The sequence below is a fragment of the Ctenopharyngodon idella genome, chromosome 11, assembly GCF_019924925.1.
Source record: "Ctenopharyngodon idella isolate HZGC_01 chromosome 11, HZGC01, whole genome shotgun sequence".
NCBI classification, from domain to species: domain Eukaryota; kingdom Metazoa; phylum Chordata; class Actinopteri; order Cypriniformes; family Xenocyprididae; genus Ctenopharyngodon; species Ctenopharyngodon idella.
The window spans coordinates 26,243,481-26,265,938 of record NC_067230.1 but is presented as its reverse complement, the minus strand read 5'-3'; the positions used below and the strand labels follow the sequence as shown (position 1 = coordinate 26,265,938).

Sequence of the window (22,458 nt, the reverse complement as noted above, 5' to 3'; positions counted from 1 at the left end):
GCAGCTTTACTGATTTTCAGAAAAAAGACTGTTCCTATCCAGCCATATTCATTGTTATGACTATATAGCGTGTTAGCATTGACCCAAAAACTTTGCATTGAGAAGCCAAGAGAACTTTCGTGATCTTGGCACTGTTTTTTCTTCCTTGTAAAAGTAAGGAACTGCTGCGGGTGACCGAGTTTGATTTTGAGTCTCCAGAAAACAGGTATTCCCCAGAGAAAAAACCCTGAGACCGGTGTTTATTTACAAGCGCTAACAGCGCTAATGCATCCCGAGTGATTCAAATGGCTGATGTGATACGTCTTCTTTGATTGGGTACAAATAGAGCTCTATTCAACAGAACCTCTTAAGCACTGAGACAAGAGTGACTTTTAGACCTCCACGAATTGAGAAAGAGTAAAGGATGGCTTCCAAATCTCCTAGCACCTGAAGGGAAACCAGTACAGGAGACTAATCGGGACCATTAGCATTGAGACGGACCACAAGGAACAATCGTTGCTTTTTGTGAGGGGAGCACAAGGTTGTATCAGGCTGGACAGGAATAGAGATCTTTTGTCTGTTTGTCAAGATCACAGGAAGAGATCTTCGGAGAAAATGAGGCTGTTTGCTCCAGTTTCTTGAAAGATGTCAGTATAAGAGTTTTCATGACTGCAGCCAATAGAGGATCTTAGACAGCTGAAAACCAAATATAACAAAAAATCACAATGAAAGTGGTCTGTATGTATGTGCAATCTTCTGAAGCGATATGGTAAGTAAACAAAAATATGAGAGATAAAGGAGATTTTCATCAAATAATTTAAATTTTGGTCCGTTTTGCACACAAACCTTTGAATATACACTACCATTCAAAAGTTAGTGGTCAGTAAGATTTTTTTTTTTCCTGGTCAAAAGTGACAATAAAGACATTGTTACACAAAATTAGTATCACAACTTTTGCACAAGCAGCTGCAGCACAGCTGTTTTCAACATTCAAAATAATAAGAAATGTTTCTTGAGCAGCAAATCAGCATATTAGAATGATTTCTGAAGGATCACATGACACTGAAGACTGGCTGAAAATTCAGCTTTGCGTCAGAAATAAACTATATATATATACATCCTTTACAATATTTATGAACTAATGTTTAGTTTAAAAAACATCCACAAAAAACAAGTTTTGTCAGATTTCTTATGGGGACATTTTTCAGCTACATGCACATTCTATCAGCACATAAGCACAGAACTAAAGGGCACAGTTTTCTCTGCTGTGGGAAAAGGTGTCAGGTTATTGACCCCTGAGGTAATCACAGTGTGAGCACTTGTGACTAAAGTGTCTGCACCCTTCATTATCACCCCCAGTTCACAGATATACACAGGTACAATAACACCTGAAGCCTCAGGGCTTTACTGCACCACAGGAACGCAGGTCTATTATTTCTGTTGCACGAGGTGCCTCAGCATGAGCTAGTCATGTCATCCCGCTGAAACGTTCAACCAATATTTCTGCAGCCGTATTAGAGGACCAGCCCTCGAGGGAAGATTCGATGTCAATACAGCAAACCGGATAAAAGACAATGGCATGGTGGAAACAAGTTCACAGGCTCACTCAGACTCCACATCCAGTCTTGACATCTGAAATGCCTTTTATTTCCACATAAAGGACGGGGTGAAGGGTTCTGAGACAGTTGTGTAGACCTGCCTCCTCCAGAAGCCCCTCTCTGCCCCGCGCTGAAAAGATAAGTTGTCGAAGTTGTCAGAGTTCGCCTGGAGGGAGACAAAGTCAGTCTGCTTTCATTTACAGACATCTTCCATTTGACCTCTGCCAAGTCGTCTTTGAAAACAGTTTTATTGCAGGTCGGCGCGAGAGAGGAGGGAGGGGTGAATGGTTCGACGGTGCTGAAAAGGACAGATTCCCCTTCATTCTCCGGTTCTGTCCATTCAACCTCTTCAGCCCGAGCCCAATCTCACCGGCAGGCTGCATTGTGACTGTAATGTGAATTTTGCGGCGAACGTAGATGAATATAGGAGGCTAATAAAGAATGTGGCCCATGGAAGTGCAGCAATGCGAAGCCTGGATTTAGCTTTTTCAATCTTTTTTTGACAATAGCAGAATGACTTTTCATTAGTCGCCTCAAGTTGAAGGTTTTTAAATAACTTCATGACGTTAGAGACAAAGATGTAAGGCTCTGTATACTGACGGCTGCAGAACACTTCATCCATGTTGATGTCCCACGTTTTTTTTTTTTTTTTTTCTGGCCATCCTATAGATTCTGCTGACCAAGAAGGAATTTGTTCTATTCAAAAAGTTTTGCTGAATGATGGGAAATTTGCTTCAAAAAATTAACAGTTGAGTTTTCAGCCATCCGATATGTTGAACATATACAGTATGTATATATATATATATATATATATATATATATATATATATATATATATGAACACATTTTTTTAAAGATCAGAATATATATACAAGCCGAATTCCGGATGGATTCCTTTTTGCATGATAGAGCTTTAGTTGGCATCTGCAGATGGCACGGCGGATTGTGTTTACCGACAGTGGCTTCTGAAAGTATTCCTGGGCCCATTTAGTAATGTCATTGACAAAATCATGCCGATGAGTGATGCAGTTTCGTCTGAGGGTCCGAAGACCACGGGCATTCAATAAATGTCTTCGGGCTTGTCCCTTACGCACAGAGATTTCTCCAGTTTCTCTGAAACTTTTGATGATGTTATGCACTATAGATGATGAGATTTGCAAAGCCTTTGCACTTTGACGTTGAGGAACATTGTTTTTAAAGTATTCCACAATCTTTTTACGCACACTCTTTCACAGCGCTGCCCATCTTTACTTCTGAGACTCTGCCTCTCTAAGACATCCCTTTTATAGCTAATCATGTTACAGACTTAACTTAATTAGTTGCTAGATGTTCTCCCAGCTAAATCTTTTCAAAATTTCTTGCCATTTGTTGCCCCAGTGCCAATTTTTTTGAGACCTGTAGCAGGCATTACATTTGAAATGAGCTCATTTAGTGGATAAAAGTGTAAAATTTCTCCGTTTAAACATTTATGTTTTCTATGTTCTATTATGAAAAAAAAAATATTGCCTTGTGTGATTTGAAAGTCTTTTAGTTTTCATTTTATTCAAATTTAAAAAACGTCCCAACATTTCTGGAATTCGGGTTGTATTTATTCTGCAAGGATGCATTCAATTGATCAAAAGTCACATTCATCATGTTGTAGGAAAGATACATACCACAATATCTGTCCTGATTTCTCCCAGAGGTTTTCCCAAGCATTCCACGTGGGGACAATACTCTCTATATCAAGCTGTAGTGGCACCATGCTCATATCACCTTAATTGGAGGAGACGCACATGATCATTTCCAAAAGATGAATGTCGTTAAGTTATGTCACTGCATGTTTTGCATCAAAGAGAGTAGAACCTCATTCTCTACGAGTTGCTCTGAGAAAGAAGACGAGTTGCATACTGATATTGTCTGTAAATCTTGCGCAGGTAGTTTTTCAACCTTTAAGCATTGGTATGCCTTTTATCTGAAACCCTGTGTCATGTATTAACATGCAAAAGCATTTGCTCCCTAATACAAGAATGTTTCTGCTTACAGGCTGAGCTAAAGAGACTTGAATACTCTATGTGTGTGTGTGTGTGTGTGTGTGTGTGTATGTGATGTGCAAACGGTCGTAGATAAATTAAACCTGAGGCCAACATTAATTGCATTTCATTGCTTATTATGAGTTTCAGAGTGAAGATCTGATTGAAAGAAGCAGTAGAATTAGAATTGATCACACTCAAGCCACAAAACTGATTTTCAAAGCTCTTAGAGTTACTAGGTTTTCACTGCTGCAGCTCCTCAAGGGAAATTGCTGAAGTTAAAACTTATCTTCATCTTGCACAATTTTCTGACCTTTAATATGTAAACAAATAACATATTTTGGCCATGGGAAACTTCTACTGCTCTCACTTACAGACTTTAATATGTCTTTTACAATAATAGAGAGAGAATGGTGGGTAGTTGTCACACTCTTTATGATGACTGTTTTTCTACATTATTTTATTTTCAAATTATTTTTTAAGTCAATTTTTTGTACATGTACAAAACTTAATATTGTGGGAACAAAAAAGCTATTGAATATTTTTATCCCATTATTACTCAGGGAAAAAACACAGTACATGTTGACAAGTCATGGGGTAAGTTTTACTAAATGGACTATTAAAAGCTTTTCACAAAACTGTAACAATTGTTACAACACACTGTAAAAAATATTTTTTATGATTTGTTATCACAACATTTTTCTTTTGTCAAATCAATTTAGATAATTAATGTGGTTCAGATAACATAATATTTTGAGTTTCTGTTGATTAAATCAATCGCTTTCATTGTATTAACTCAATTTTTTAATTTCAATGAACTCAAAATTTTAAGGCAACAAGGTAACTTACTTTTTTTTAAAGTTAAACCAACAATTCTTTTTTACAGTACACAAAGTAATTAATGAAAGCAAACATCTAAAATACAAAAATGTAAAATCACTATTTTGGCCAGAAAATATTGTGATAAACAAAATATAAATAATGAGTAAAAAATACATTATTATTTCATAATAATATTAGTACTAATAATAATATGTACATTATTATTATTATTATATTATTAAAAATATCGTCTTTCAGAATATAATTTAACCTTTACTCTACTTGACTCTTGTCTGAACGTATGCTAGTGTAGTTTTATTTTTATGTTTTTTTTTTCAACAACAAACTAAGTATATCAAAGTTTAGAGTTTTTGTAATAACTATAGAATGCCTACACAATGTATTGTAAACAAAAAAGCACAAATATAGCGTCCCACACAGTAATTGCACTTCATATCTAAGTTCTTGTGAATACTTACTGAGTTTACTCCACCTAATGAAACATGAATGTAATCGCATTCACAATGTTCACCAGTAGACCGCTTGACAGAACAGTGAGTTGAAGATAATCACAGCGGCTCGCGCTGAAGGGGGCGGCGCTCCAAGGTAAACCCCCACCCCTTGGGCGTGTCGTATGCAAATGAGCGACATTGCATCCACCTGCCAAGCTGTTTGGGCAGCATTTGAGGCGAGCGAATAAGTGCGGGCAGGAGTGCGCTTGTGTTTGGAGCTATTCAGACTGGCAGTCACAGCGCTGAAGCTGTTCTCGGAGTTGTCAGGTGGCTTGTACGCTTCTTTAATGCTTCTTAGCGCGATCTCAAACGGGATTTTATAACAACTGTGCCAGATGAACACTATAATAGAGAAGAAGCAAACCGCGCTCAGGTGTACAGAGAGATAAGGACTGTACCTCACTATACCTGCAGGACCTAAACGCACGAATATACACAAGAACTCAGGCATTTACTGGATTCATTCTTTGAGTTGAGCTCAAAGTTCCTTTTGGACAGTTTGGAGCAAGCAGGTAAACATTACGTTGCACGAATTTCTTCTGTTTTCATTTCTTAACAGTGTCATAGTACTGTTTTAACACTATTTTATTATGAGTCACATTTAAACGTTTAGATTTGATTTTTAAATGCCTATTTTGATCTCACTTGGCTTTGCAATGAATGCAGACTTCTATAAAATGTTATCTTATAATAATTATTTCCCATTATAACAGTCAGTGTTGGCAGAAATATTTACTTTTTTTCACCTACAAAATGCAAAATGATTATTTTTGCTGTATGTGAATAACTTATCCATTAGTGACACTGATTTTTAAAAGTACACATATTCCACACAGTACCTAATGTAGTATGGTCTTAAATACATTATGTATAGAAGTAGTTTCAGATGAATTACAGAATGTCATGCCACAGGACTCTGCAGAAACTGCTTGACATTTCAATGTTGTTTAGATTAAGAATAACACATGCTCTATAGTTGCATTACCCCCACACACTATGTATTCACACTAAATAACCTTAAATAATTCTTTGCATTGTCACTTATTTTACTCTCCACTGCGAGACGAAATTGCTTTGCTTTGCACATCTCCTTTCTTGCTTTTTCCCAGTGTTTTTCTAAAATAAGTTAACCATACACTGAGAGCTCCTGTATATATAACAGCACAATAGGCATTTAAGACTGAGTCAAAGTAGTTTATTTTCATTTCTATGCTGTGTGGCAGGAAAAAGAAACAAAATACAATGTCTCCAGGGGCCATAATGCATGTCTTTACTAAACAAACACTGTAACAATTTCACAAACTAGCATTAAGCAAACACCGTAAATGCAGATATAGATACTGTAGTGACAACATGCAGAAAAAAAGAGTGGCATGAAAATAAGTGAGACCAGTCATCTTGTTGTCCTTACAAATGTTGACAACTTAGTGTGTACCAGGAAGGCTGAATTTACAAGCCAAATCTGACTTTGTTGAATTATGAGTATTCATTCATTGTATTTTATTCATATATTTAATTAAACTAGATGAAATTTGTCATATTAGGATTGATTAAATCAGATAATATCTATAAATGTGGTAGTTGATGAGTTTTTATTTAATTTTATTATAGTTATTAAAGAAGCCTTATCCTTTAAAAAACAAATTGATAGAGTCCTCCCTAAGTGGGATTTAAGATTAAAACAAATAAATCAAAAAGTAAAAAGAATCAGTCTTGAATGCAACAGCCTGAATGTTTCTTGCTATCCCACGATTTTTCGCATAATATTTTCTGTTCTTTTTTTGGGGGGGTCTATGTATTGATCCATTCTTTCAGTGCATTTGCGAGATTGTATCCATAATTGTTTACCTCCAACTGTGTCTGTGTGCACTTGTGTTCATATAATTGTTGTTTAATTTCACTGGCTTGTGTGAGGTAAAGAGGCAGAGAATTTAGATAAACAGCCGGACAGTTAACAAATTGCCTGCAAATAGCTGAGGTTTAAACAGCTGCTTCCACTCATAAACGCTCTGCGGCCAAGCTGCGCTTTTTTGGACAGATCGTCTTCCGCCAGTACTACTTTTCTGTTCTGAGATGTTGGCTCCTTTTTTAAAAAAGGAAAAAAAACATATATATATTACGCATATACAGTACAGTTGTGATCAATGTCAATGCTATGCGGGTTTAGGAACGGTAACATTGATTCAGATATCCGCGCACAGATTTAAGTTTTTAAGGTTATGTGTCACGCCACCACTGAGCAACATGAGTGCAGCTCCTCTATGGGTGGCAGCCTTGTTCCTGCCCATGTGAAAGAGATGGACTATGTGGCAGCAGTGGGGTTTGTCAACATACTCCCTTGGGGAATATCCCTTTGCTGTACGTTTCAAACAAATGTAACCAAACCCTTATTTTTTTGGTGAAATGTTTACTGTGGAGGGCCTCTTAACTTCTCTTATTAAAGCAGGGAGCCCAGAGGTAAAACACATGGAACTTTAAAGTATATGGGCGAACTAAATTTTGGATATAACATTGGTTTTTGCTTTTACATTAAGAGAATGCATAGGGAAAATTCATTGCATTTTTTTTTTTTTTTCTCCTTCTTTTGGACTTCATTTGATAAGTTATTGCTGCTGTGATCAACAGAAAATGTACACAAAATATTTCTGTGTGCAGCTATAGCTAAAGGAAAGCAGTGGTGAGTTTTGTGAATAAGGCGCAATCTATAATCAACCTAATTTACATTGAAAGGAGGTGTGTTTGTGCTTTGAAGAATGAAAGTGACTTAATTTGAATAACAGAGCAGCACTTTTTAGTGAGTGTTTAGTGAATAAATCACATAATTTTGCACTGAAATACGGCATGCAAAAGTGTGCCAATTGTCGAATTCACCCTAAAGTCAGAAACCCAAAGAAATGTACTTTTTATTTATCTGTTTGTGTCATCCTTTACCTTTGGAAAGCAATATATGAAGTCATATAAAGAATAATCATGTGTTTTCTTTCCTCAGTGGCCTCTGCAATTGTGTCTTTCTGACTTCAACGGATGCACCATGCTGTTGGGCAGTCCTTGGTCAGTCCAGGTTCTCCTGGCTCTATCTGTCCTGACGTTGGGTTTGGACAGCGAACCTCAGAACGCCCCTCGGGTCTTCTTGTCCTTCAAAGGTAAGAGAGCATTTCTGTTTGGCTTTCTCTTGATTTGCTTCTGGTTTTCTTTTAGGGATTGCAGCACCGTTTGTGTGGCCTGTGGTTTGGAGGAGCCGTGTGAACATTCTGGAGTATACTTTTCTCACATGCTACCTTCTGGTTTTCATGACTGAATTTGATGAGTTGATAAATGTTTTAGGTTCGGTGAGAAATTCACAGCGTAGACGGATTCTCCGGTTTAACCGCACGTCGAATGAATGAAAACCCTCAGTGTGTTTCTAATGGCTTTCCCGTCAAACATCTTAGATTTTTCTCAGCCAGCGGCGTCCACTTTCATTTGGTGTCAGAGTAATTAAAGACACAAACAAGAAATCATTCCAAAAACTTCAACACAGGTCAGAGAAATGTACAGAAAGCTGAACATGCCGTCTCAGTTATTTCGGTAGTATGTTTTTAAGCACATTTCTGAAATAATCGATAGCAGATGCAAAATAGGAGATGTGAGAAGTTAGTGATAAAATGATGGCAGATGAGCCTACTGTTTTAGCACAGGGCCTGAATTCTCTCACAGATTCACGCTTATTCCTACAAATAAAGCTTTCTAAATGGTTTCTACAGCCTGATGCCATAAGAGAACCTTTTTATTTCAAGCCGTTCCATTCTGATCTGAAAAACATGTACTCTTAAAAATAAAGGTTCTTTATTGACATTGATGGTTCCATGACCTTTAACATCCTTTTCTGTTACACAAAAGGTTATTTATAGTGGGAAAAGGTTCTTTTAAGAACTGTTCACAGAAAGGTTCTATAAGGAATGAAAAAGGATTCTTCTATGGCATTGCTGCATAAAACCCCCTTTTGTAATGTTTATTTTTAAGAGTGTACATCAAGAACTTTTTAACCCAAAGATCCATATAGCGAATTCAGCAACCTTATACAGTGAAAAATGTTTCTCGCTGGTCCTAATGTGCTGCAAAAACCATTAAAGAAGCTTTATTTTTAAGAGTTCAATTGGCCAGGCCGCGTCCGAGGTTTTAAAAGCATCTTGTAGAGTTAAATTGTCTAGATCAGCCATGCACATCAATATGCCCCTGGTCTGCACTCCCGGAGATCCGTCCTGTGATTAGCCGTTTGAGAGAAGGGACCAAGCAATTCCCCTATTTGCCAAACTCTGTTTCCCAGACCAGAATGTGCTGGTGGACTTAATTACGAAAGCCGCCCAGTACAGTTCGTTATTCAAGGCTTTTTTTCCGCTTTAATCAAGACGGATTTAACACTCCACTGAGCGTGTTTGTAGATCCAGTCATTTTTGAAGAATTTCAAATATTAGTCCCTCAGGAATCACTTTACTTCATGAAGCTGTATATGCTAGAACCCTGCCCTTTTACATGACACACAGTCTTTTAGCTCCATGATGTGTAAATTGTACATATAATATATTGCTACCAACAGGATCTAATGTGGTTATGGTTGAAAGGGTCATGGATTTGCCATTTTGTGGGTTCTCTTAGGAAAAAGCTGATTTGTTGCTTACTTGCATACCCCATCAAGTTGGTTGCAGCAATATTTGGATTCTGCAGTCGCAGAACTCTCGAGCCAAACTCACATTTAGTGCTTTTAATTGGTTTTGGAGAGCAACTGCAGACCTCATCATAAGACAGCACCTGCCGTCCACCCCAAACTGCAGGCCTACTGTTTTCTCCCGATAACGCCTTACAGCACGCACAGGAATGTGCTAATTATTGTCAAACCCATGCCCATTTTTAGACTTATAAACCTCCCTTCTTATTTGAGTTCAATCTGTGTGCATTATATGATCATTGAAGCGTTTCTCTAAAACTTTCCTTGTAGTTCTCAAAGCTTTGTAGATCTAAAACCCAACCCGTCTGTTTAAGTTAGCTGTGTCAATACGTCGACCGCTCTTAGATACGTTATCAGGTTTTCCACTTTACGGTGCTATTATTCTCAGGAACTCTGTGACAGAAGTATACCATGCCAAACTGAGCAAGTTTAAGGCTCATTTTTGTTGCTTTGTGAGTAGAATGTCCAACTTTCTATGATGCCTTAAATTGAATTGCTCTGTCAACCCACTTTAGGGGTCAAGAGTTGCGACCCCTCACACGAGACAGCTCACTTTTCTAGTAAAGCGGTTCCACCCCACTTGGAGAGTAAATCAAAAACATCTTAATTGTTCTTTGAGCTTTGCAACTTCCTTCCCCCTTGTGTTGAACTTCATCAAGGTTGTTTCCCTCGGGAAAATATCCCATGATGCCAACAGTGAAGGTTTTTAAACCAATGGCAGATGTGGTACCTTTTTCCATATCAGTTTTAGGAGAAACCCAATCTTGTTTGGTCTGTGTAGAAATGGATTGTTATAGTAAATAGGATGACACCGATTCAGTGATGATCAATCAAACCGTTGGCTGCATCCAGATGCCCGTTTTCAGTCGTATTGTATGCATGAGTTAATTTTTGAGCCAACGGAGGGTTATCAACCACAGTCACAGCTCATTTAATGTAAACTGATGCTGTTTGAATGTGTGATTTAATTCCACGTCTTGTCCCCAACATTGAAAGGTGACCCAGCATGAACAATTGATTTAGAGCCGTAGGAGTCTGTGTCGCCAGCCTCGCTCCAGGGGGTTCTGACCCCCTTCAACTATATGGACACACACCCCACTGGGTGCTTTGACTAGTGTTGGCTTAATTTGCTAATCTGATGTCAGTATTGCTGCTTTTCTAAAAGTATCTGGGACTGATTAGATTAAGTTAACGTGGCTCTGGATAAGTGTAAAAGAGTGATGTCACTAAAATGTTTTAAGTTCTCGCACTTGGAGAATTCACAGGCGGCACCTTTGAGCTCACACTGTTGTGATGCAATACCAGAGCTCAAAGTTGACTTCAAAGCTTTTAATGACATGCATGTGAAATATGCTGCCTGTTTCAGTTTGACTCAGGTAAATGGTATTGTACAGGCGACAATTCCATTGGCACAGAATCATAGTAGATTCATAGTAGATATCATTTTCTGCTAAGAATTATTTTTTTTTTTTTCTGCAAGTCAAGCCAGTTTGACAAGACTAACATTTGAGCCAAGTGGATTATGGGTAGATTGGGTCCAGTTTGAGAAGACTAACATTTGAGCCAGGTGGATTATGGTTAGAATGGGTCAGTAAACAGTCCTGTGGTAATTTCTGCATCTTTTTTTTTATTTTTTTTATTTATTTATTTTTTTTTATTGAATTGTAAAGGGTAGCAGATAGCAACATGTACAGATTCTAGTTGTATGCCATAGACCAGCAGGTTTACATTTTAAAGCGAGGGTAAAGCCAATGAGAAAAAGCCAACCAGAAAATTTGTGTCAGGAAAATTGGTGGTGGCTCTTGTCTAGTGGTCTGGGCTGGAGCTACCTATTTATAGATAAAGGGGGGTAATTTGGTCATTGTTTTTGCATCCCGGTTTATTTGAATGTATGCCATTTTTACACTGATCTTAGAGCAGTTTACCTATAATCCAGTTGTTTGATATTGTGACAAAAGCAGCAACACTTTTGTCAGATCAGCAAAAAAGGTTGCTTTAGATTGCTTTGAAAACCCCCACGTTTTGAAATATTCTGTAGAATTTTAAAGTTAAGCAGCATAGATCGTTGTCATGTCTTTGAGTGGTGCAGTTTACTATATTCATAATGTACATATAGTTTATACATTTAAAAATACAAGTGGACACATTTAGTTAGTTATTTTATATTTTTGTTCTTCAAATAACATCTCTTGGTTTTCAAGTGACCTACATGTTCATCAGAATCGAACCTTGGAAACTGGACAAAACCAGGGAGCCCCATGCCAGTTTCAACTTGTTTTTACTTATGTGGTTAACCTCTATATGCCAAACATGTGGCATTCATAGCTGCCCACAAATATCATTTTTAATTCCGTAAAATAACTACTTTGAGGTGTTGGTTTTGGCAAAAGTGGTGGTGAACATTACACGTCTCATTGACTATTACACCCAATACAACAATAACAAATATGGCCGTAATACACTATAATTAGTATGCTAACATTAAGCATGTGTCTGCCAGCAAGGGAAACGGCATTTATATGATGAAAACAGAACTTCATATGCACAGGTTATGGGTAAGTGGGAATGGTTATTTTTACGAGCGGAGCCATATATCTAGGTACAACACAACACTAAAATTTTTTTCAGGTGTTTATCCAGCTAATGCACATTCTAGACTACATCCTTTTTTTTTTTTTTTTTTAATTTATTATATCAAACTCATTGGCTCTTTTAATTATATGATGGGACTTCATTTCTGTAGCTGCACTATTGAGCGTTCGTTTTTATTTCAGCAGTCCGTGATCTCATGTGTCTGATGTCATCCAATCTCTTTAAACAGTTCTGTGCTGTCATGTAAAATCAGGTCATTTGAAATGAAGTCAGTCGAGAGTGATTTGTTCTCCAGGCCTTTAAGTATCCGCTTTTATAGGAGGAACACTGGACGCTTTGTATTTGTGAGGGGTAATGATCATTCAAACCTGGCATTGCGACCACATGAGGATCTCAAGAGGAGATCTGATAAGGATGAATAGACAGATGGATGATAAGAGGCAAAGAGCCATTTGGAAGAGTCCCTCTTTCATATATTCTAGCTCTTTTTCTTTTTCTTTCCATCTAAGCCATTTCCTCAGAGGCTGTTCGGATTTCAGGAAAACACTGTCTTGCGACACTGGAGGCTCCAATTCTCTTTGAGGGCCTTTGGCATTCGAGACTGTGAGACCGTTAACCCTTGTTGAGGGTGTTCCTGCCTTCCATGCACAAAATGGGCCAGGTCATAGACCTGTATTAAAATAGCTGCTCTGGGTAAAGATAAGTAGTGCAGACTTACTGGCCCCTAAGAGTCCTTCCAATCACAGAAAGGGCACTTTCACGAACATATAATAATTTTTTAATTTTTTTTTTTTTTTATATATAAATAAAAGTAAGCAACATTATATTGCTGTGTTGTTAATGTGCTTTATATGTTGCCGTTAGGTTTTCTAAAGAGTGTTAAAGGGGACCTATTATGCCCTTTTTCACAAGATGTAATATAAGTCTCTGGTGTCCCCAGAATGTGTCTGTGAATTTCAGCTCAAAATACCCCACAGATCATTTATTGTAGTTTGTCAAATTTGGGTGTGAGCAAAAACATGCTGTTTTTGTGTGTGTCCCTTTAAATGCAAATGAGCTGCTGCTCTCAGCCACTTTCCAGAAGAGGGTGGAGCTTTAACAGCTCACGCTTCGGTTGCTCAACAACAGCAAAGCTGGAGAATCTGACGCAGCCAAAATGAGGATTGTCATTAACGGTGTTCAGCCTTACATTGATCAAACCGGAATCGGACACTGATGAAGAGACTCACGAAGAAGTTACAACTTTTAGAAAGCAACTGTACGTTTCTAAATAGTTAGTCGATAAATTTATATAGTTGCTGTGGAGTTGATTCAACTCCTCGACTAGCATGTGCCGTCATGTTAATCTTTTGTGCAAATCCAGCGTTGAATTGACCCTCGTTTGTGAAGCAGCGTAAAATGACGGCATGGCAACAACACTCTACTACAACAACTCTTCCTCTTCTCTAAAGCAGTCCAACATGGTCTCCCCCCCTTTATTCGTGTTCCCAGTTTATGTAAATTTTGGGGTTTGTGATGTCACCAACCCAGGAAAAAGCTTGTTGTAGTCCCTACCAGCCATTTGTTGTAGTCCTTAAAAAGTGATTTCTGTAAAAGAAAATATCTTCCTTTGCATTGAACTTTAAACATCGTAACTTTGCAGAAGTTGTTTATGCTTAAACAGCAACATTACACACTAGCTAAAGTTAAAAAAGTGAAATCATAATCAAGTAAATTCTGCTGACCTGCACAGAACCGCTCTAAAACAGGGGAATATGACCAGCAATTTTGGTTGCTCAACACCATTGACCCACATTCAGTGTATCTGACTGCACAGGCTGGCTTGGTTCATTAATCTGGAGTGATATGATGATGTCTTGACTCTTTCCCACAAACCTCTGCTCTAATCCGTGCAGCTGCATCATAATGCAGCCCGTTTGCATCTCATCAGGACATGGGCAGCAGCTGGACCTAAAAAAAAAAAAAAAAACCCTCACAAACCGGAGCATGCATCGCAAGCGCTCAGAGTGAGGTCAGCGGATTATCACGCCCTTTCATGCGAGCTTCAGGTCAGCCGGTTCAGTGTGAGTGTGGATAGAGAGCGAGGCTTCTGAGTGCTGCAATATGATGAATCTCTCAGCCAATGGCATGAAATCTCTAATAATATTATTTTTAGAATGACAATGAAGCACCTTACCCCTATTCTCAATACTGTAATGCAAAGGAAATATTATTTAATCATTTATTTATTTAAATTGTAAATTATCATATTAATATTTGTCGTACTGTCTTATGCTGATTTTATTAAAAAAAAATACATTTTAAATATTTCACTTTTCTTTTTATACTTATTTACACATTTTAATATATCAAGTAAAACCTTTTACTAACTTTTATTTTACTGCCATTTTAATTGCTTTTGCAATAGTTAGAATGCAATGAGAATCATCATTGCTGCAATGCAAAATTCTTTTTTTTTTTTTTTTTTTATGCTGAAAGTATTTTCTTATTCTATTTGTTGTTCTTTTGATATTTGGGTGAAATATGGGGTGAGTAAATGATGATAGAGCTTTTATATTTGGGAAGATTTCCTCTTTATTGGCACTGGATGCTTCTAGTCATTTCATACAGTCAGATGTGTCCAACACTGGAGATTTAAATGTGCATCTGCAAATCAGAAGTCACATGGGTGGTCCTCATTTCTCATTTTGGGACATGGATTGTGTGTGTGTCTGTCTGTCTGTTTGTGTGTTCCATGGGATTTACTGCTGCTCTGTCCGCAGATGCTAGAGATTGATGTTTATGAGGATGAAGTGTGTCGTACTTGCGCACATACATGAACAACTCCATATGGATTCTCACTTAATGAAGTGTTTCATCATTTGATGGGACCGAAACTATAGGTGAATGTATGTTCACTTCAGAACTGCCCTTTGGAATTGGCCTACTTGATTTTGATTGGTCACTGATCAGTCATTGCGTTCTGCAGTAAAATATTTTTGTATATTGTCCCAGGCAACCCATTTTCTACACAGCTGTGCTAGTTTAAAATCCTGTATTTTGTTCTCACATTATAAAATAATTTCAACTCAAATCAATATTTCATGTTGGTCAGTATTTCATATTTAAATCGGTTTTGTTTATTTGGTTAGTAGCCATGAAATAAGAAGGATTATGTACAGTCAATTGGTCATTATCACAAAATAAACCCTTTCAGCTTGTTTATTTTGCGATAACCACCATTCTGTCTTGGTTCCCCCTCATTTTCTTTCTCTTTTTATGTCTGTCATTCTCCTTTTCTCTTTCCCCATAATTCCCTTCTCCTTTCTCTTCTCTCATCGGAACCGTTGACACGGGGGAATCTCAGGGAGGCCGAATACTCTGAATTCTTGGGGTGGTAGCAGTGCACACTTTTAGCTCTCACAGGAAGAGTGATGTTGAGTTTACCGTGGCCTCCCTTCTGGACTCTCACCTGTGCGCTTCTGGGGGTTTTGGGTTTCGCCGTCTGTCAGAGCTCAGCTGTGATTAAAACTGGGATCTTTCCTCAGCAGGAACACTCAGAGATGCCGCTCCACACTTCTTTATGTCATTCCATCTGTTCTATGTGCCATACTGGAGAGTGACACAGGAAATCACATTCATGTTTTGCTTGTCCTTGTAGCTGAGTTAATTATTTTTCTCATTGTAGTCATGATATCACCCAAGGAATATCGGTGGGTTTCACAAAATGTCAAAAAGAAATTTTGCAATTACAATTAAGTAGTCCCTGCCAATTCCCTGTACTGTAATGGGGAAAAATAATATTTATTAAAATTATTTATATATAATTGTATTATTTATTATATTGTCTTTATGCTGATTTTATTACAAAAATAATTGATTTTTTTTTTTTCACTTTACTAAAAGTATGTTAAAATGGCATTTTCATAATTTAATTCTATTTTTTTTTTTTTTTTTTTTTTTTTAAATTACATAAATATTTAACTTTATTAAATATTGAACATCATCATTGCTGCAATACAAGATTCTTAGTGGTCCTAAAAATATAATTTTCTTAACGCTAAATATATTTTCTTATTTTTTCGTTGTTATTTTTGGGTGAAATAAGACCTGGGTATGTTTTGTGAAATTTATCTATAGATTCTTTCTAATAGGAACAAACTATGCAACCACCAACAACAGCAAATGAACGGATATTGAAAATCTGAAATCACTTACCTAGAAAACTGACTCTTTATGGGTGCCCGTGTCTCTGAATTCAACCGTAGACTTAAATGGAGTATATTTAGATCTAATGCTACCGTTCTCAGATTAAATTGTCGGATAGAATAATGTTCTAGTGGGATTAAGAGTGTGTGATTATTACTGACGCGTGTTTGTTGTGCCGTGAGTGGACTGGCAGTGGAAAATAAGCTGAGACTGCTCAGTGGGGGTGAGAGGTGATTTTAGCATGTCTTAATTAGGTCTTGACCGAAGGATTTTCTCTCATGTCCTGTGTGAGCTGTAATTTAGACCATGTCTATGAGATTTATATAAATTTAGTGTTTAATTTGTATTTCTTTTTTTTTTTTTTTCAATGTAAAATTCACATGGTTCACAAGACATTTTATTGCGCAGATTGCTTGATTAATTTTAATGCAAAATATGAGGGAGAATGTGCCATTATAATGTCTACAGTTCAGTATCATTCAGAGTTTGGCATATTTTCCCAGAACGTCCTCCTGTGAAGTTTTGGAGAAGCTCTGACCTCTCCGTGGGATGGGGTCAAGAGCGCGCTTTATTTAATGAGCTGGGCATCATTAATCAGCACGCTGTCAGTCATTCACTCACTCGATCTGCACATCTCAAATATTTTCAGATTAAGATTTAGATTCTAGAGATTATCTGGATTCGCTTCAGTTTGCTGATTTACAGTGTGAATGCCTGAAAATAATGCTCATTTCTCAGTTGATTAAACCTGAACATGAAGAAACTTGCTGTAAGTTTTTCTCAAAGTCACCCATAATTGGTTTAAACCACTGGTATAATGAGCTCTAAAGAAGGAAGCTAAAACATTGAATTTTCTTTAACTGCATCCGATGTTTTCTAACCCTCCTGCTTTCTTTAATCTTGTTCTCAGTCAGTCCCCCAGCATTTCAACCAATAGTGGTGTGGAGAGGACACAAAATTTGTGAAGTGTGGAACTCGGCGTCCGCCCCTGCATCAGGAGCCTTTGATGCCTTCATTGAGATGCTGATTCGCGTTCTTCAGTCACCCGACATTGCGTGCTTTTCGAGTGGGTGGCAATTGTCATGGAAGGAGATGAGCTCTCATCTGCTCTCATTGAAGCTGTGCCAGGCCCTCCCTCTCCACCATTGACCCTCCACCCACAATCCACCCCTGTTCCTGGTGGGAAATGGGTGGAGGTATGGCTTTGTGAGAAGATCAACTTTTTAAGTTCCCTGTGGACTGTGGAGTTGCCCAGGAGTCGGGGGCGTATTGCAGACCTAGGGCTGGAATTGAAATGGGGCGGGGCTTCACACATCCCTTGTTGTTGTTGTTTTTGTTGTTTTGTCTCGCCCCTGCGTTCATCCACATAAGAAGGGCGAGCGGGCGGGCGTGAGTGGTGAGAGGGCATTTGTGTGGGTTCATCGTTCCATTCACAGCAGTTCATTCACATTCTGGGAGATCTGGGGGTGGGCTTGTGACTGGCACTGGGCCTTTATTTTCCATCAATGAGTGCCTTGCACAGTGTGCCACAGAGCAACACACACACTTTACACATACACATTAACCTCTAACTTATGAACGTATAGAGAGCTGGGAGGACAGCAGAATTTGTGTAGAAAGAAAACTTTGAAATTAATGCCATTTGATTATAAGAATTCAATCTGAAGAGCATACAGCACTTGTAATGTCTGAATTAGTGTTATTTGTAGCTTAAAGACATAAATTCAAAATTAACCCAATTTCTTTTTTTTAATAATTGTCCCTGGTCTTATTGTGTGTGATTCATTTATTTAAAAAATATAAATCAGATTGAATTTGGTAGCTTTAAAATGGTAAAATCACCAAATAATTATATTCATTTCAATTTAGGAGTGTCCGCCCTATATTATTTTGCACTAAATATTCTGTTTGACTCAGAAATATGTCACATTATGGAAATCAAATGCATTGCGCATGCTGATTCATATTGTTTTATAAAGACGTCATACACCATTAAACTAGCATCAAGATCTTTGAGAACTGATGGGGAAATATCTTAACAATATTCAAGCCAGTTTAGAACTCAGCTTTTATTATTAGTCGACCAATGTGTATTTTTGAGTGGCCAATATTCTAGAGAGCAGGGTGGATTTTATTTTATTTTATTTTATTTGTATATTTTATTTTTTATATTTTTTTTTATTTTATTTTTTATTATAATAAAATAAAATATATTTTAATATATTTTATTATTTTTTTTTAATATTTGTAATTTTATATATTTTTATTTTATTTTTTTCATTTAATTTTAATTTTTGTTTTATTTTATTTTTTTATTTGTATATTTTTTTTATTATAATAAAATATCAATATATTTTTTTTTTTATATTTGTTATTTTATTTTTATTTTATTTTTATATTTTTGTATTTTATTTTTATTATAATAAAATTTAATATTTTATTTTTTAATATTTTTATTTTTTATTTTTGTATATTTTATTTTATTTGTATATTTTGTGACTTTTTTTATTATAATAAAATAAAATAAAATATTAAAAAATATATATAAAATTATATTATTTATTTTTTTCCTATTTTATTTATTGTATAATATTGTATAATTATGTAGTTAACAACAAATGTTGTTAATTTATTGATGCAGATAATTTCCAAATAGCCACACATTGTCCAATTAATTTGTCCAATTAACTTTATATCAGTCTATTGCTAATTTGGTTCCACTCCAGATGTACCATATAACCAAAGTTTCTTTTTCAAAGTTTTCAATTTGTTTTCTTTATGAAGGGTTTGGCATGCTAGTCATTTCACCTCCAAACTCCTTCAGAACATAGAGCGTGCATCTATTGGCCGAGACCAGAGTCTCTCAAAATGCAACATGATGGGCCTTTTCTCTGATGGTGTTTGTTTTTACCCACTCCTCTCACATCAAAGCAAATCCACTCAGCAGGTAAATGCACTTTATTCCGAGTCCCATTCACACTAGCCCGTTTCCCCCCCAAGCAAGGTGCATTGCTCCGCAAGACCTGTCAAAGGAGCTCTTTTGTTTTGTAAATATATAAGCCCAGGGGAGGTTTTACTGCATAAAGTCCCTGTTTAACTTCTTAACTTGACCACTTGTTGCCCCGCTTAGCGTCTGAATGGTTGTTAATGAATACTTTATTGCCACTTTGCTGCATGCATCACAGCGACTTAGTTTAATTTCTCTATCCAGGCGCCCTGTGGCGTTTCCCAGAGAAGTGGGGAAACGGCACATTTGCATTTCCTTTCTGTGGAAAACACAAACGTGGGATGAGTACAAGTGAGGGAAAGACAGCGGTAGACTTGCAAACACAAAGACGAGAGCAGAGAGACTGCAAAGGAGGGTGGCGTGCATGGAGGTATTTACTATGCTGTGTGTGTGTGTTTGTGTGGTTGTCCAGGATGGGGATACAGTAGGAATCAGATTTCCCACCAGACCCTAAGGTTGATGCCTCAGCAATCTTCTTGCTACGTCGGTCCTGTTTGGACATGTTTAGAATTTATCTTCCGTGCACACACGTGTTAATGTGAGTGTTGAGTAACAGTCTATATTCTGGCTGTTGAGTAAATGTGTGCTGGTGACTCTTGGGTCTCGTGAAGCAAGTGTATAATCAGGCTGTGCTCCAGATGTGTGTGGAAGCCATCATTTTTATTCTCACTGCCATTAAGAACATATCCTGACTCACAGGGATTGCGTTTGTGTGAACGTGTAAGTGTGTGACCGCTACCACGGGATTATGATTGTCATCACCCACTTCTCCTGGTTTATTTTCTGTAAGAAATGACTAATAACTCCATCAATTAGTCAGTAGAGCAGCTGTGGTGATGATGATGGACTATTTAAATATCCCAGCGCTTTCAGAAATAATTTTTTGGAAAGTTATTTTCATATTGCCTCATATTCATAACTCACTGAAATGTTTTTACAATGTGTGCAAATCACAAACCAGCCCACCCAACGGAAATAATAATGTCACTTTGCTCTAACTTGTTCTAATGTGATGAATTTCGAGGGTAAAGTTGTCTTTCTAGGCTTCTGATGGTTGGTTATGACAAAAAAAAAAAAATTCATAAAAGAGATGTGATTTGATGCTTTGTGTTGCACCTCGTTAGAATACAGTGTTAGTGATAGTCCAGCACTAAAGTGTTCATAATGTTCATCATGCATATAGAAGCAAAAAGAGCAACGCTTGTCCCAGTGACGCAGAATTGAGCAACTTTAATTGATTGGAACTAATTAGCAGTGTAGAGATAAACAATGATGAGCAGAGACTCAGCAGCTTCTAATGACACTCCTGGGGAAAATAAATGTCAGAGGAACTCCTTTAAAAGGCCAGGCAAGGTTTGTTCTCTTGTATGTGTGTTTACGTCCCTTTAGGGCTGAGTTCATAAGTTCCTCATTCGCCCTTTAAATGATCCCTGAGACATAATCAATAATCAGACCACTTTAGAGCGGTTTCATTTTGGTCCAAAATATTATTGCAATTTTAATTTTGTAACTGTAATTTTGGCTATGGTGGGTCTATATAAGTAACAATAAATAAGACGTAGATATTGTTTGCTATTATCTATGTGTTTGTTTTAAAAATCTTAATGTAAATCATTTTATTTATATTAATAATATTAATTAATAATTAATAATAATAATAATAATAATAATAGTTGTTATTGTTATTATTATTATTATTATTATATTTTTTAAACAAGCAAAACAAACATTTTATTTAAATATTTATTATTATTAAAATAATAATAATAATAATAATAATAGTTGTTGTTGTTGATGATTATTTATTATTATTATTATTATTATTATAAACAATAATAATATAAATAAATAAATAATAATAATAATAATAATAATAATAATAATAATAATAATAATAATAATTAATAATAATAATGAATAATATTAAAAAGATCAATAAAAAAAATAGTCAAATAAAAAACTTTTTTATATTAATGATATTTATATATTTATATAGTAATAATAAATAACAAAACAAATGTATTTAGATTTTTTTACTATTATTATTATTATTATTATTATTATTATTATTATTATTATTTAATAGTATAATTATTATTAAAATATTAAACTTTGTTTATATTATCATTTATTATTAATAATAATACATTATTAAAATAGAATTTTTGTTTGTATTTAATAGTATTAATTATTTTTAAAATATTAAACTTTATGTAGTAGTAGTAGTAGTAGTAGTAGTAGTAGTAGTAGTAGTAGTAGTAGTAGTAGTAGAGTTTGATATTTTAATAAGTAACACTTAATACAAACTAAATTTTATAATTTCAATAATAATAATAGTAGTAGTAGTAGTAATTTTTTTTTTTTTTTTTTTTTCTTCAATTTTTTCTTTCGACCTTCTCTAACTTTTGATCTTAAAATGTATGTATTTTATGAAACTACACCTTAAATCACTTGACCTATGAACAGTGTTTCTTTTCCGTTTGGTGGGTGTCTGAAGAATACCATTAGTTAGGATTTAGTTGAAAAGTGTGAATATTTGAAATTATTATTATGGTGGTGGTGAGGTATGTTTTGCTTGAGCAAGTTTCTAAGTCATGGTGCCATTACTGATTATGTTAATCAAATTACAACGTGCATTTGTGCCAAAAATCTCTTACCTGAAGCCCAAACCTGCTCTAGATCAAGACATATTTGTCCAGCCGTGACAGACCTGCGTCACAGCCCTCTCACGGTTATGTGCCAGCATGCTTTGCCAAAGTGGTCCCTGTTCAGCCCTGGAAAAAACTAACAATTTGCTTGGAGTTACAGAGCTGGCATCAGCCAACGACGTCGAACAACTGAGAGGTGACTTTAACAGCCTTCATCTGTTCTGATTTATGGCATTTCATTAGAATGCAGGAAAAAGCACTACAAGATCTTGTGGCTGGTCCGCTGTAGCCAAGGTCTTCACCGCTCTTTACTCTATGTGACAGAATTAATTGCTGGAAACTTCAAGTGAAGCTAGATGGACGACCTCTTCTATGATTCGGTTCTTAGTTTTGAC

General features: G+C 36.3%; 1 protein-coding gene across 5 annotated transcripts in view; it reads left to right on the top strand.

The window, feature by feature from the left end:
• Positions 1-22,458, top strand: part of sema3fb (sema domain, immunoglobulin domain (Ig), short basic domain, secreted, (semaphorin) 3Fb) — a 117,971-nt gene that overhangs the window by 46,856 nt on the left and 48,657 nt on the right. For 2 of the 5 annotated variants that reach the window (XM_051912924.1, XM_051912921.1), the window contains exons 1-2: positions 5,107-5,435; positions 7,913-8,066. The exons of 1 other annotated variant lie outside the window; for it this stretch is intronic. In XM_051912924.1, coding sequence (XP_051768884.1) covers positions 7,955-8,066 — 112 coding nt within the window. In that variant the 5' untranslated portion in view covers positions 5,107-5,435; positions 7,913-7,954. Of the gene's footprint in view, positions 1-5,106; positions 5,436-7,912; positions 8,067-22,458 lie in introns of those variants that run through there. 2 more of the 5 variants (XM_051912922.1, XM_051912923.1) reach the window with 1 other exon arrangement.